The sequence below is a fragment of the Nicotiana tabacum genome, chromosome 14 (assembly GCF_000715075.1).
Source record: "Nicotiana tabacum cultivar K326 chromosome 14, ASM71507v2, whole genome shotgun sequence".
NCBI lineage: Eukaryota > Viridiplantae > Streptophyta > Magnoliopsida > Solanales > Solanaceae > Nicotiana > Nicotiana tabacum.
In genome coordinates, this window is record NC_134093.1 from 37,330,649 (window position 1) to 37,345,769 (window position 15,121).

Genomic DNA, 15,121 nt, shown 5'->3' on the forward strand with positions numbered 1-15,121 from the left:
AGGGTCAGGAATCAAAGCCCCAGGTTGCTGCCACTACCAGGGGTAAAGGCCGGGACCGAGGTCGAGCTAGAGGCAGAGCTCAGCCTAGAGCACGTGCAGTAGCACCTATTCCGGAGCCTCAAATTGAGAAAGAGGAGGAGGTTCCTATTCAGACCATGCTAGTTAGACTACCTCAGGTCCTGGAGGGTATTATTGCTACCCTGGTACTTCAAGATGCTCTAGTTTGCTTGGTGGGCCTTATGGAGAGCGTGGCCCAGACTAGTGAATTTTCAGTGGCACAAGCCATTTCTTAGGGTGGGGTAGGAGCACAAACTCCCACTACTCACACACCAGAGCAGATGGCTCACAGATATCAGACTCCGGCAGTTATGCCAGTCGGAGTGGCTCAGCCTATTATTGCTACACAGACCGGGGAGAGGCCCGTGATGTCTTCTGAGGGATTAATGAGATTAGACAAGTTCACTAAGTTATTTCCTTTTCTCTTTGGTGGCACTCTTTCTGAGGAACTGCAGGATTTTATTGACCGTTGCCACAATGTGTTGCGCAACATGGGCATTATGGAGTCCAATGGAGTTGACTTTGCAGTATTTCAAATGACTGGTTCTGCCAAGAGGTGGTGGCAGGATTACTGGTTTTGTAGCTATTTTTGGAGAAGTTTATTTCTTTTACTGTGAGAAAGAAGTACCACATGCAGTTTGAGCGCCTTCAGCAGGGTAGTATGACTGTTACCCAGTATGAGACCAAATTCATGGATTTAGCTCGCCATGCAATTTTCTTGCTTCCTACTGAGAGGGAGAGAGTGATGAGGTTCATTAATGGTCTTGCTTTTGGTATTAGACTACAAATGGCCAAGGAGACTAGGGATGATATTTCTTTCCAGCGGGCCGTAGAGATTGCTAGACGGATCGAGATGATTCAGGTCAGGGTAGGGAGGCGGTATCTGAGAAGAGGCCTCATCATTTTGGTAGTTTCAGTGGTTCCTCATCTAGAGGCAGGGGTTCATTTGGTAGAGGCTATCTTCCATGCCAATTCAATCAGTGCTTCAGGCATCCTACAATGCTTCGGGTAGTCGTGGTTCTTATAGGTTTCATTTTGAGCCGCTAGCCTACAACGCACCTTCAGCTTCTATTAGTGCACCTCTGATACAGAGTTATCAGGGTGGTTATCCAGGTCGACAGAGTCAATTCTTTATATTTTAATGTATATTCTGTTTTATTTATTATTTGGAGATTAAAATCCTAGAGATTTTATACTACGTTGGAGATTAAAATCTACGTGATTTTTTACCCCAGTTGTATTCGGTTTGAAGATATAAAAACTTCACCGTATATTAAACATTTGTTTATGTAATTTTTATAGAAATGGCGATTGAGAACGAAAACCAGTCTGTTCCTATGGTGACTGCCAATGCATCGACAAAACGAATAACACCGGCACCGGCAGAAAAGCCCGGAAAATTTTTCAGGATTGATTTCAAGCACTGCCAACAAAAGATATTTTTCTATTTGACTACTCTTAGCCTTTAGAGTTTTATTAAGGAAGATGCTCTAGTTTTGCCTGACGAAACTCCAGATAATGAACACTTCCTCATGGCTGAGGCATGGAAGCATTCTGATTTTTTGTGCAAGAATTATATTCTTAGCGGATTGGAGGACAATTTGTAACGTCTATAGTAATATGGAGACGTCGAAAGAACTGTGGACTACGCTTGAAAAGAAATACAAAACTGAGGATGCCGGAATAAAGAAATTTATTACCGCAAAATTTCTGGACTATAAAATGGTAGATAGCAAGTTTGTTATTACCTAAGTCCAGGAATTGCAAGTAAAGTATTAATTATATTTTTATTACTAATATAATTTTCATTAAAGGTTTGGTCATCAGTGAAGCATTTCAAGTTGCAGCATTGATTGAGAAGTTGCCTCCTTTGTGGAAGGACTTTAAAAATTATTTGAAACACAAACGCAAGGAGATGTAGCTCGAAGATCTCATTGTTCAGTTGAGGATCGAAGAGGACAACAAAGCTGCTGATAAGAAGGTTCGTGGAAACTCAACAATAATGGGAGCTACCATTGTTGAGGATGATCCACAAAAAAAAGCCTTCTGAACCAAAGAATAATCCAAGCAAGAAGAGGTTCAAAGGAAATTGCTACAACTGCAGGAAAGCTGGACATTAGTCTGTAGATTGTCATTCTCCAAAGAAAGACAAGAAGAAGAGTCAAACAAACATGGTTGAAAAGAACGAAGATATTGATGACTTGTGTGCTATGCTTTCTGAATGCAACCTGGTAGGAAATCCCAAGGAATGGTGGGTTGATTCTGGAGCCACTCACCATGTTTGTGCTGTTAGAGAAGCGTTTGCTACATATGCTCCCGTTGGACCCGAAGAGACGCTTTCTATGGAAAATTCTACAATGACCAAGATTGAAGGAGATATTTCTGACAAGGTGGTAACTCTGAAAAATGTCCTTCATGTTCCTGAAATTAGGAAGAATTTAGTCTCTCCTGCACTTCTCGTCAAGAAAGGGTTTAAGTGCATTTTTGTATCTGATAAGGTTGTAATAAGTAAGAACAAAATGTTTGTAGCAAAAGGTTACCTTACAGAGGGCCTTTTCAAACTGAATGTAATGGTCATTGAGAATACTAAAATTTCAGCTTCTTCTTACTTACTTGAGTCAAATAATTTATGACATATACGTTTGGGACTTGTCAATTATAAAACCTTACGAAAAATGATTAATTTAGAAGTATTGCCTAAGTTTGAATGCAACAAATAAAATTATCAAATATGTGGGGGATCTAATATCCTTATAAATATGTTGAAAGGAATTCAAATCTTTTAGAGTTAATTCACATAGATATTTGTGACATAAAGTCAATACCATCTCATGGTGGAAAGAAGTATTTCATAACTTTTATTGATGATTGTACTCGCTACTGATATGTTTAGTTACTTAGTAGTAAAGATGAAGCAATAGATGCATTCAAGGAATACAAAAATGAAGTTGAAACGCAACTTAACAAGAAATCAAAATGATAAGAAGTGATAGGGGTGGTCAATACGAATCTCCTTTTGAAGAAATATGTTTAGAATATGAAATTATTCATCAAACAATAACCCCTTACACACCCCAATCTAATGGAATTTAGTAAAGACAGAATCGATCATTAAAAGAGATGATGAATGCTTTGTTAATAAGTTCTGGTGTGCCACATAACTTGTGGAGGGAAGCCATTCTTAAGGCTAACCGAATACTTAACCGAGTACCCCCTAGCAAAATACAATCTATTCCATGTGAGAAATGGAAATGAAGGAAGCCCAACTTGAATTATTTTATAGTGTGGGGGTGTTTAGAAAAAGTGCAAGTTCCTAAACCCAAAAGGGTAAAGATAGGACTGAAAACCGTTGATTGTTTTTCTGGTTCATAAATAAAAAGATCCGGACATTCATAATAATATGGTTATAGAATCAGATAATGTTGAATTCTTTGAAAATATATATCCATATAATAAGGAATGTGAGTCGACTGGTGAAGGATATAAATGACCTCGGTAAGAAATAAAAGAAAGTGCATTTATTCAGGAGGATCCAAGACGTAGTAAACGTCAAAGAGCATCTACTTCATTTGGACCAGATTTTGTGACTTTCTAGTTGGAAAATGAGCATCGAATATTTAAAGAAGCTATGCCTTCTTTGGAATTATTATTTTGGAAAGAGGTAGTCAATAATGAAATAGAATTCATACTGAACAACCATACATGGGAATTGGTTGATCTTTCTCCCGGCAATAAACTGTTGGATTCTAAATGGATTTTTAAGAGGAAATGAAAGATGATGGTACTATTGACAAATATAAGGCAAGACTTTTGGTCAAAGGGTAAAGACAATGAGAAGGTCTTGACTATTTTGAAACATACCCTCCATTTACAAGAATTACGTCTATACGAACATTAGTAGCATTAGCTGCGGTATACGGTCTTTGTAACGACCGACCGATCATTTTGAGAATTTGCATTTCGTTCAACTGTTTGAAGTCTTGAGTAGCTTCATATGACATATTATGACTTGTGTAAAACGTTGGTTTTGGTTTTTGGGTGATTCGGGATCTATTTAGAAGAAGGATTCTCATGTTAGAAGCTTTGAGTTGGAAGAGTTGACCAAGTTTGACTTTTGCATATTTGACCCCGAATCGAAGTTTTGATGGTTTCATTAGGTCCAAGTGGTGATTTTGGACTTGGCATATGCTCGGATTTGCATTTGGATGTTTCTTGAAGGTTTTTGGCGTTAATTGGTGAAGGTTGGCAATTTGGAGTTTTGGAATGATCATAAGTTTGATCGAAAGTTGATGTAACACCCCGAAAATTTTTGAAGAACTTAAGTGTAAAGCCCGGTAAAATTTGCAAAGAAAATAATGTTTCATGGTGACGCACTAGGCTTACGTGTTTGAGGATTATAGAAATTCTTCGCGGCGAGCTCGAACCTTTAGGGTTGAACAATGCACGGGAAAGTAAAGAAAATTTTTTGGCGGAAAAGTGCATTTCTGCGGTCCATTATGCGATCACAGAATCACTCTGCGGATCGTATAATGGCCGCATAGTGAGGCAGTTAATTGGGTCAGTTGGAAGCAATTATGCGGTCGACTATGCGACCGTATAACTGTTATGCGGTATACTATGCGACCACATAACTGTTATGCGGACCACATAGTGACCGAAGACTCATGCAAATTTTTGGTCATTTTGGACACCAATTATGCGACCGATATGCGGTCCGCATAACCATTATGTGATCGCATATGCGACCACAGAACCTGTTTCGGAGCTTCATTTTTGGATTTTTAAAACCCGACCCTACTTCTTTTAATACACGCAAAGGGTCATTTTTGAGCAAATATTCTGATATTTTAGAGAGAAGGGAGAGTATTTTAGAGAGAGAGAAAACCCTAGGCTAATTATTCATCAAGTCTTGATCAAATCTTGGAAGATTAACAAGGAAAACCCACAAGTTCTTTATCTAAGAGGTAAGGTTCCATACCCTAGTTTTTAATTTCGAATTTGGGTAGAAGATGGTTGATTAGGAGTATGATTCATGGGTATGAGAGTATTATTTATACATGCATGTACCAATAAGAATTGTGGGAAGATTGTTGAACTTAAATAAGTAAGGATTGGGTTGTGGAGTGAAGGAAATCTTGTAGAAGAACCTTGTGGTTAAATTTGCACACATAGTGTTTGATAAAATGCTCAAATGAGCTGAGACCATGAATATCTTCCTAATTATGGTTCAATTTTGTTATGTCTCAAAATAGATTGTGATTGCTAGAATTTTCGGAACGTTGTAGTAATTTAAGGAAAGCTCAATTGATATATGTTGGCTAAACTTTATCTCTTGGAATTGAATTCCATAATGTTACCGTGAGTTTTAAAGTATGGGTTGCATATTAAAAATGTTGTGGCTTTGAATCGTATTTCAAATGAAATCTAGTATGCCAAATTGTGTGAGAAAATCTCAATATTCTTAAGACTCTTAATTGCTCATATGTATACCTAAAGTCTTGATTGGGAATGCCTTATTGTTGATAACCTATAAAGATGGTTGGAAGTAAAATCAGTGAATTGGGGATATAAAGTGTGGCCAACATGCCAATATTGAAAGGTATACTTGTGGCCAATGGTGCCGATGTAATGAAATAATGTGAGAAAGATTATAAAATGAGCTTTGACTCAACTATTCCAAAATTGACTTCGACAATATAATCGGCTAAAATTTTATGAACTCAAGTGATGCCCATATGTGGTTGTTTTAGCTAATGCTATGCTTTGTAAGTAATTTTCAATGTGCTTTGCATTCTTACATATTCGTGAGTGAAAATTGTGTATGATTTTAATTTGTGCTTCGATTGCCAATCCTTTTACTCCATTTATTGGAAAGAAATCGATTATGTTTAAAGCCTTCATTACTAATGAACTTAAAGTTATGATTTTCGGAATATTCTACTTGTTGATAATTATGATGATGATATATGAAAGGGAAGAAATGAAAGTGTGGAATATAAAATATGGCCATTGCGCCATGAATAAAGAACCATATGTATGGCCAAGAGAGCCAATAAAATAATAATGTTGTAAGTGGTTGAAAGTACGGATTAGGTGATATGTGATGTGAAAGGTTATGAGATGTACGTATTTATACTTTTGTTTAAAATGTGTTATGAAACCCTATGGACGGTCTATGAAATGCATAGGTATATTGTGTTATGAAACCCTATGGACGGTCTATGAAACACATAGGTATATTATATTATGAAATCCTGTGGACGGTCTATGAACGCATAGGTACATTGTGTTATGAAATCCTGTGGATGGTCTATGAACGCATAGGTACATTATGATATGAAATCCTGTGGACGGTCTATGAACGTATAGGTACATTGTGTTATGAAATCCTATGGACGGTCTATGAGACGCATAGGTACATTGTGTTATGAAATCCTGTGAACGGTCTATGAACGCATAGGTACATTGTGTTATGAAATCCTGTGGACGGTCAATGAAACGCATAGGTACATTTTGTTATGAAATCCATTGTGATATAAAATCTTGTGGACGGTCTATGAAACACATAGGTGCATTGTATATAAGAGGTATAGATGTACGGTATGAATAAACATTATGGACGGTCTAAGAAACACATAAGTGTATAATATGATATGTGAATACTAAGGACGGTCTAATGAGACACATTATTAATGCAGACAATAGGTGCCCCTTTTGTTGTCCTTGTTTGTACAGGTTGTTTCAATTACATTATATTATGTGTTCCACGTATAGATCATATGAGCATTCTATTTTGAAAGAGGATTTCTAGCTATACATACTAGTGCTATTCGACAGTACTAACGTCCCTTTTGCCAGGGGCGCTACATCTTTAATGGATGCAGGTGGTTTTTCAGCAGGTGGCTTTGATCAGTGATAGCAGTACACTCCTTTCAGCAGATTTGGTGAGCCCCACTTCATTTCGGGGTCATGTATCTTTTGTTTCTCATGTACTTTGTGGTTGAGGTATAGTCGGGGCCTTACTGCAGGCATTCCTATGTTACTCTTCAGTTGTACTTATAGGCTCCGTAGACAGGTTGTGGGTGGTATTTGATGTTGGGAATTGGATTAGAACTGTTGGTGTTTGGCAACATGTTTTTCATTAAATCTATAAACTCTTACTATTTTGGAAATATTGAATGATGCTATTAATGGGAATGAAATGGAAGCAGTTAATGAAATCTCTTCAGTATTTGATTAACGGAGTACATCTCCTCTTTATTCATGAATGAATCTGGGTAGAATGAAATATAACAGGCTTGCTCAGTCGGGTTCACTCGGTTGAGCGCCGGTCGCGCTCCTCAGTTTTGGGGCGTGGCAGTTGACTTTGATGATATCTGGTTCAGATTTTGGTTCCGAGAGTTGGAATAGGTTCGTTATGTTATTTGGAACGTTTGTGCATAAATTTGATGTCGTTTGTTTCACCCTATTTTGCACTAGTCAAGACGGGATTCAACTTGTGGTTTCTCTATTGTTGATGAAGGAGAGTCGCCACCTAATATTTAAAGGTATATTAGAGTAACTATTTAATTACTTAGTCGTATTCTATTATTAGTATGCTAGCTGGTGAGATTATGGGTAAGGGTTCTTGTTCTTCTAAGGGAAAGGTGTTAGGCACCCCTTAAAATCTACCTGAGGTAGCTCCATAGGACTTAGACTAAATTTGGGATCAATTATTTGTACTATGCTTAATTACTATTAAAGAGTACATCTTACTAATTATCTAATAGAGAGTATAAAAGGGGTGTGAGACTTAAGAGAAGTGTGAGTTTGTAAAGGAGTTTAAAGATATGTCGAGAGAGTTTTGAAATTGGTATATGAGTGGTCTAGATTTTACAAGCTTATAAAAGAGATTGAGTTATGAAAATACTTTGATTTGGGGGATGGTTATTTATATAATTCTAAAGGGGCATTTTGTAAGAAAGTGAGCCTAAAATTACCTTAGATTGAAGGTCCTTAAAGAAAAGAATATTTTGCTGAAAATCCCTTAAGGCGATGGTTCTTGAAATTATGATTTTTTCCTTTTTGAAGAATGAAGCCGAGATCTGATTTCCTTTTGAGATAGAGCTGTTGTTTGCTAAGTTATGAATTTTAAAATCTTTAAAGGAAATAAAAATGAGCGAAAACATAATAATTTGCCAGCAGATTATAATTAGCGAAATAAGGATCTACTACTAACTAATTTCCTTTTTTAAAAATACTATGTTGTTTAAGGCTTGCCTAAGTTTATATGATATTAAAACATAAAAAAAGCATGTGATCTAATATACGTGTTATATACATGAGAGATAAAATAACAATAAAGACATAACAAGTATAACTAACATTAATTTAAAACTAACAGAAACAGTAAACTGTACTAACGAGATAGTAAATAATGATAAAAGGGCTGAGGAAAAAAGGACTGGACTCTGTGATTGGGCCTCAAGGAAAACAGGCCCAGCGATAAACAAGATGTGAATATGGCTGACTTTGGACTCCCCAACGGAATGCAATAAGGCTGGAATTGGACCTGAGTTCCTGAGGAACTCAGAGGCCCAAACAAATGTACATGTAATATTTAATCAACTACTCATAGGTAGGGTAAGTGAGGTAGTGACCTCATACCAGCAGGGAACTTTGCACACTATAGAACCAATTATAGAACCAAATCAACATGTTTGTAAAGAAAGGAGATGGAAACATTGCATCAAAACAAGTTCAAACTCAAACATAAGTCTAGTTCAGTATGTAGGTATAAAGTGATCATGCTTCAGCTTCTAAAGTGTCACTTGATTATAACATAGTGTCTAAGTCCTATCTTCATGGAAGATAAGTTAATGATAGATGCATGTAGGCTTTACAGAATCATTAGTGGCTCAAAGAGATTAAGGACATGGATGTACTGCACAAGTTCTGAATTATACATGTATATGAGAATCTCAACTGATATTGGGACAAACAAACTTAATTATGCAACAAATCACCAATTGACTTTATCCAAACAAGATCATGACTTACACCATGAAGAGGAATATAGCTTATCCTTAACAGAATATATATATATATATATATATATACAACAAAGATTCATGAGAAGAAGACAGTTTGATGCAAATATGATAGTTTCCTACAAATGTATACAACAGTTGAGTATGATCATGAGAAGGTCATAGTGATAGCATAGAGATCAACCTCAGAGTTAGTAGATGTAGATGCAGAGAAGGAAAGTATCTAATCACTTAGATTCTTTCACCTTAGTTAAGTGATATGGGCTTATTGAACTTTCAGGTATATATTAGTTAAGATTACCAAATAATGAACTCGATCATAAAACAAATAGGATGCATGGAATACTATGCAGAAGTGAAGATCACAACAGTATCATTAGTGAACATGAACATGATTTGGTTTAACAATGATAATAACTAAACAAAGTAAAGACTATAGTGGTAACTCAGAAATAGTTTAACAAACACATGCAGAGAGGAAAGTATTTAGACATTGTAAGTTCAGACTCAAGGTTTAAAAGGTAAAGGGATATAGGTCATCTTAGTTATAATGTCAGGTATTAAACTCAACTTCGAAGCTCACAAGAAATTACAGAGTTGCAATGATATAAAGATAAGCTTACTACAAGTTAATGAGGATTATGAAGTTCATATTGAGCATAAATACATAACAATTTAGGCATGGAGACTGTTGAAAAACTCAAAACAAAGATCAACAATTATCAATGACTTAATCGATTATTACTTAAAGAATCATAACAGAACAAGCTGACCACAAAAGGTCATCAAACTAATGAAGCATAAACATCAAACATGTCGAACATATAATTATAATATATAGCACCTATCTCAGTATATCAGCTCATTTAAAGAGACGAATAAAAGAGAAAAGTGAGAGAGAGGTGCTGACCTTTTCGAGGGCAGCAGACCAAACAAACTCTTTTTGTTGCTTAGAATCTCAGAGCTCTCGAGTTTAAACGAGCAATAGAACTCAGCAAAAGAGAGGAAAAATAGTAAGAAAGCTAATACTAGAAACCCTAAATTTCTTAGTGTCTTTGTGTGCTTAGAGTGTTCGTATCTGTATGTGTGTGTTAGGTGGGAGCATTGATGACCCCTTTATAGTGGCATTCAATGCCTCTAGGGTTCAACAAGATTTAAAATGATAGTGGAAGATGACGAGGAGCTGATGATGTGAGAAAGATTGGGGAAAATCTAAAAAAACAGAGGGAGAAATTATGAAGCTTTACCTGCGAGAGAGGAGGACTGCCCGTTGAGAGCAAAATCCGCTGGGTAAAGGCCCAATGTCCAGAGGTCTCTGCGATTGACCTCTGGACCAAGAATAATGATAATGAATATTGTGAAAAGGCCATGCATGCCACCAATTTTGACAGAGCACAAAGGATTCTGAGGATTTGACCTTGCATTGATTAGTCTAGGGTTTTAGATTAGGATTTTAAAATCCAATCGGTGAGAAAAATGAAATAAAGCCTCACACTTCACAGCCTAGGGACAAAGCAATTTGATTCTGCCAGTTGGATTTGAGAAACATAACAAAAATAATGCTTTGATTTTACTGGTTATGCTCTGGTGTTTCAGATTCCAAGAACAAAAGGTAAAGATCATCAGGATTTTGGGATGGAGAAGCAGGGAAGAACGATTTGATTCAGGGTTTTGTGATCTTGCACTGATTTGTGCAAGGTTCCATGACTAATGGGGATCGAAGGGATGAGAGAAAAGAGAGGGTTTTGGGAAAGGGGGCGGCTGGTCTTGGGCGAGAACGATTAGGGTTGGGGTTGTCTCCAGGTTTAAAACGGGAGATGGAACGGGAGCCGTTAGATCAATTGTGATCAATGACTCCAATATTTCAGAGATAAAACATTTATTGAAAAAAAGGCGACCCTTGGATCTCCTTTAATCCAATGACAAAGATAAATCACAGATGAAAAATTAGTTTAATTTTGTACTGTTGATCATTTGTATCAACGACCCGGATGTTGTGTGTTTCTTATGTGTGTTTGAGAGTGATGATGTGGCAAGTTGTAATTGGTTCAAACATGATGGAATAGATCACCATGGTGGAAAGAGGGGTGGACTTGGGCAGTGTATTTCCGGATTGGGCTGTATATTTGGGCTAAAATATTTAAGAAATGACCATCTTGTGTTTAATTGAGGAATTGCAATTGTAGCCTCTTTGTCTTTTACCATTTTGAGATTAATTTAAATAACTTAATTATTTTCAATAAAACGTAGTAGAATTTATAATTGTTAAATACTACTAATTATTGTGATTAATTATTTATAAAAATACTTTGTTTCTAAATTGTACTAATTTTGAATTTTAATATAGTAATCTAATTAATCAGAAATTAAAGGGTAATTTACTAAATTAATTATAGAACCTATGTATAGAAATTATTTTAATAATCCAAAACTAGCAAATATATTTGTAATTATAGAATGTCAATACTATGTGATTAATTTTAAAACTAATGCTTGGTTAATTTGTGAAAAATAGTTGTTCATTACTGGAAAATACTTTGAGAACATTTATTGTAAATTATTAAGTATAAATAAATTAACTTAAAAGGGGAGGGTCAAAATTGGCTATCAACAACTGCACCTCTTTGACCGGAGATGATGAAAGAGTTTTCGGGCAAAGAACTTGAACCAAAGCCAATTGTATCCCGACTTTAGGCACACATTGCAAGAATGGCATGAGGATTATGAGTTGTAGAATTTAGTTGAGGAAGAATCTAGAAAAGATTTGGGGATATTGGGCCGAATTCTAGCTTTCAATTTCTTACATATCTCGAGCTTAATGAGGATCAGGCCTCATGCAGTTCTGGAGTAGGGATTTTGGTAAAACAATAGTTGCAGGAATTTGCCCCAGTATCATATTGTGACGATACAATGAGATAGAAGATTGGTCACTCATGGTAGCTTGAATTTTACTACCTAATTTGAATGATTCAAAATTTAGAGCTCGCTGATCATCTTGAGCTGAGATATTGGCCCGCTATTGGGTTGGCTGTTCTCATAGTGTTGTAGTTCGGTCTGCTGCTAAGAAAAGGTTCCATGCTACGATGTTTGTTCATGCAAAGCAAATGAAATACATGCATACAAATATATTGTAATACAGAATATATTAAGATGCAATGTAAATGATACAAGAATGATGATGACTGGCTATCGGCGAGCCGCTATTTGGGATTGGGGTGATAAGATACTTGATCCTAACTCAATTTGTTAGCCGGGTTGTGTACCGTTCGGCAGCTGTCGGAGCATTTGAAAATTGTCTCCGCTTGTTGGGAGAGCTTGATTGTTAAAGTGCGTCTCCTCTTGTTGGGAGATCTTTGCACTGAGAAGTGTCTCCGCTCGTTGGGAGAGCTTGATTTGTAAAGTGCATCTCCATTTGTTGGGAGAGCCTTGCACTGAAATGTGAAGTATTCTCTGCTCGGGGGTGATTGATTAAAATCGTAATCATGCCTAAACATGCACGGCCAAAATGTTAAAACATTCAAAGTAATAGCGAAATGAAATATAAGCATGCCCAAGAGATACTCTTGTCTGCGAAGCTAGGTTGCGGCCATTAACTGGCAGAACATTGGTGTCGAGGTTTGCGATTGTCTATTCCAGCATCCGTGATTGACGGAGCGGTGATGAGGATTGCTTTTGTTGGCGAAGTTTGTAGTTTGCTATATATAAGGTTCTAGTTGGCGAAGCCGACGTTTGATTTGTACAAGGCGCTCCGATTGATTGAGATGACGGTTTGTTATATACATGACTTCGATTGGTGAAGCCGATGTGCGATTTGTACAAGGTGCTCCGATTAGTTGAGATGATGGTTTGCGATTTACAGGACTTCGATTGGCAAAAACGCAGCGCGGTTTGTACAGGAAGCTCCGATTGATTGAGCATGCAGTTTGCTATTTACAAATTTTTGTATCAGTTGTCTGATTCCGAGGCACCTACAGAGAATTCAAGAGTTATCTTTAGTTGTGCTTGAAAGTTTTTGGTAAAAGGGAGGAGATAATCTTAGGTAAGTGGTAGGTCCATCATTTGCCCAGTGTGGTCCCAACGATTCTTTACTCCCTATTGACCCTACACTCAAAGAAAACTTTTTATTTGGGGGGGGGGGGAGAAAGTTGGTTTGCGTCGACCATGATATTGATTTTGCCCCATCCTTCGATATGATTGCGCCATGAAATTCGGTAGATGGAACATATTACTTTATATATATATTTTAGAAAATATATTGAAAATACTTGTTTATTTTAAGGCAAATGCCGTCGTTCCAAAGTATGACATATTACGAAGGGTTTTCCACATGCGAACGTATCCCTCTGAGAACTTTGTCCCGTTGCTGTCGATCTTTCGTGACGTCTCTGACAATGTGGCTACTTGCTATTACGACTGTGTCCTAATTGAGGCTAATGCATTGCATAGGTTTCCTAAGGTTATGACCGAACCCTTTCAAAATGCCTACGTGTCCAAAACTGAATGAGTCTGAACGTAGTTTGTAGGATAATGATGAAATGTGATGAAACGACCGAGCCTGACTCAGGCAGCCTACGTATCCAAAATAGAATCAGGTCAGAACATAGTTCAATTACAACAAATGCAAAATAATGAGATTAAGAAATGAAAAATGGCCGAGTCTGACTTAGACAACCTGCGTATACAAGTGAAATCAGGCCAAAACGTAGTTCAATTACAAAAGACGACTGAATCCGACGAGGATTGCCTACGTATTCCTTTCTGAGGAAATCAAGACGGCGTAGTTCCTGAACATCATACAAAAAATGATATTTGGCTTCCTATTATAAGATAAAGGGGGAGAGAAATCGAACCCTACGTGGGTTGCCTATGTATCCCTCTGTGGGAAGTCAGGTTGAACGTAGTTCTGTTACATCAAAAATCCTAACTCTATCTATCTTCAGGCGTAATATCTCTTGATTGCGTCTGAGTTGATAGGCTTCATGCTGACTCTTTCATCCATTTCTGCTAAGATTAGAGCTCCACCAGATAGTGCTTTATGGACCACGTAAGGACCTTGCCAGTTTGGTGCAAACTTCCCTTTAGCTTCTTCTTGATGGGGAAATATATTCTTCAGAACCAACTGCCTAGGAGTGAATCGAGGCTTCACTCTTTTGTTAAATGCACTAGACATCCTGTTCTGGTATAAGTGGCCATGACATACTGTATCCATTCTTCTCTTGTCAATGAGTATGAGCTGTTCTTGCTTGACACGTATCCAATCTGCATCGTCCAATTTCACTTCTTGAATGACTCTTAAGGATGGTATTTTAACTTCTGCTGGTATCACTGCTTTGGTGCCGTATACCAACATGTACGACGTTGCCCCAGTAGATGTTCTCATGGTAGTCCGGTAACCTAATAAAGCGAAAAGCTAACTTCTCGTGCCATTGTCTGTGATTTTCCACTATCTTTCGCAGAATCCTCTTGATATTCTTGTTAGCTGCCTCGACTGTCCCATTCATTTGTGGTCTGTAAGCTATGGAATTATGGTGGATGATTCTGAACATCTCAAAAATTTTCATCATGAAGTCGTTATTGAGGTTAGCGGCATTGTCAGTGATAATAGATTATGATATCCCAAATCTGCAAAATGATGTTCCAGACAAAACCTGCCACTACCTTCTTTGTGATGGCCTTGTAAGTAGATGCTTCGACCTATTTGATGAAATAATTGATGGCTACCAAGATGAAACGATGTCCATTTGACGTTGTAGGCTCTATAGGCACTATCACGTACATTCCCCAGGTGGCGAAAGGCCAGGGTGAACCCATTACATTTAACTCATTTGGTGGAACTCGGATGAAATTTCCGTGAATCTGGAACTGGTGACACTTCTGCACGTAGCGGATACTGTCGTTTTCCATAGTCATCCAAAAGTATCCAGCTCTCAAAATCTTCTTGGCTAATGTGAAACCGTTCATGTGGGTCCGCACATCCCTGCATGTATTTCTTCCAGCAGTCTGGTTGCTTCGGGCGTTCACACATATCAACAAAC

General features: G+C 37.4%; 1 protein-coding gene across 1 annotated transcript; it reads right to left on the bottom strand.

Moving 5' to 3' along the window:
- Positions 1–14,022: 14,022 nt before the first annotated feature.
- LOC142168892 (uncharacterized) lies at positions 14,023–14,466 on the bottom strand. The gene has a single exon (XM_075230064.1). It carries the CDS (start codon positions 14,464–14,466, stop codon positions 14,023–14,025), a length of 444 nt encoding a protein of 147 aa, XP_075086165.1.
- Between the last annotated feature and the right edge of the window lie 655 nt (positions 14,467–15,121).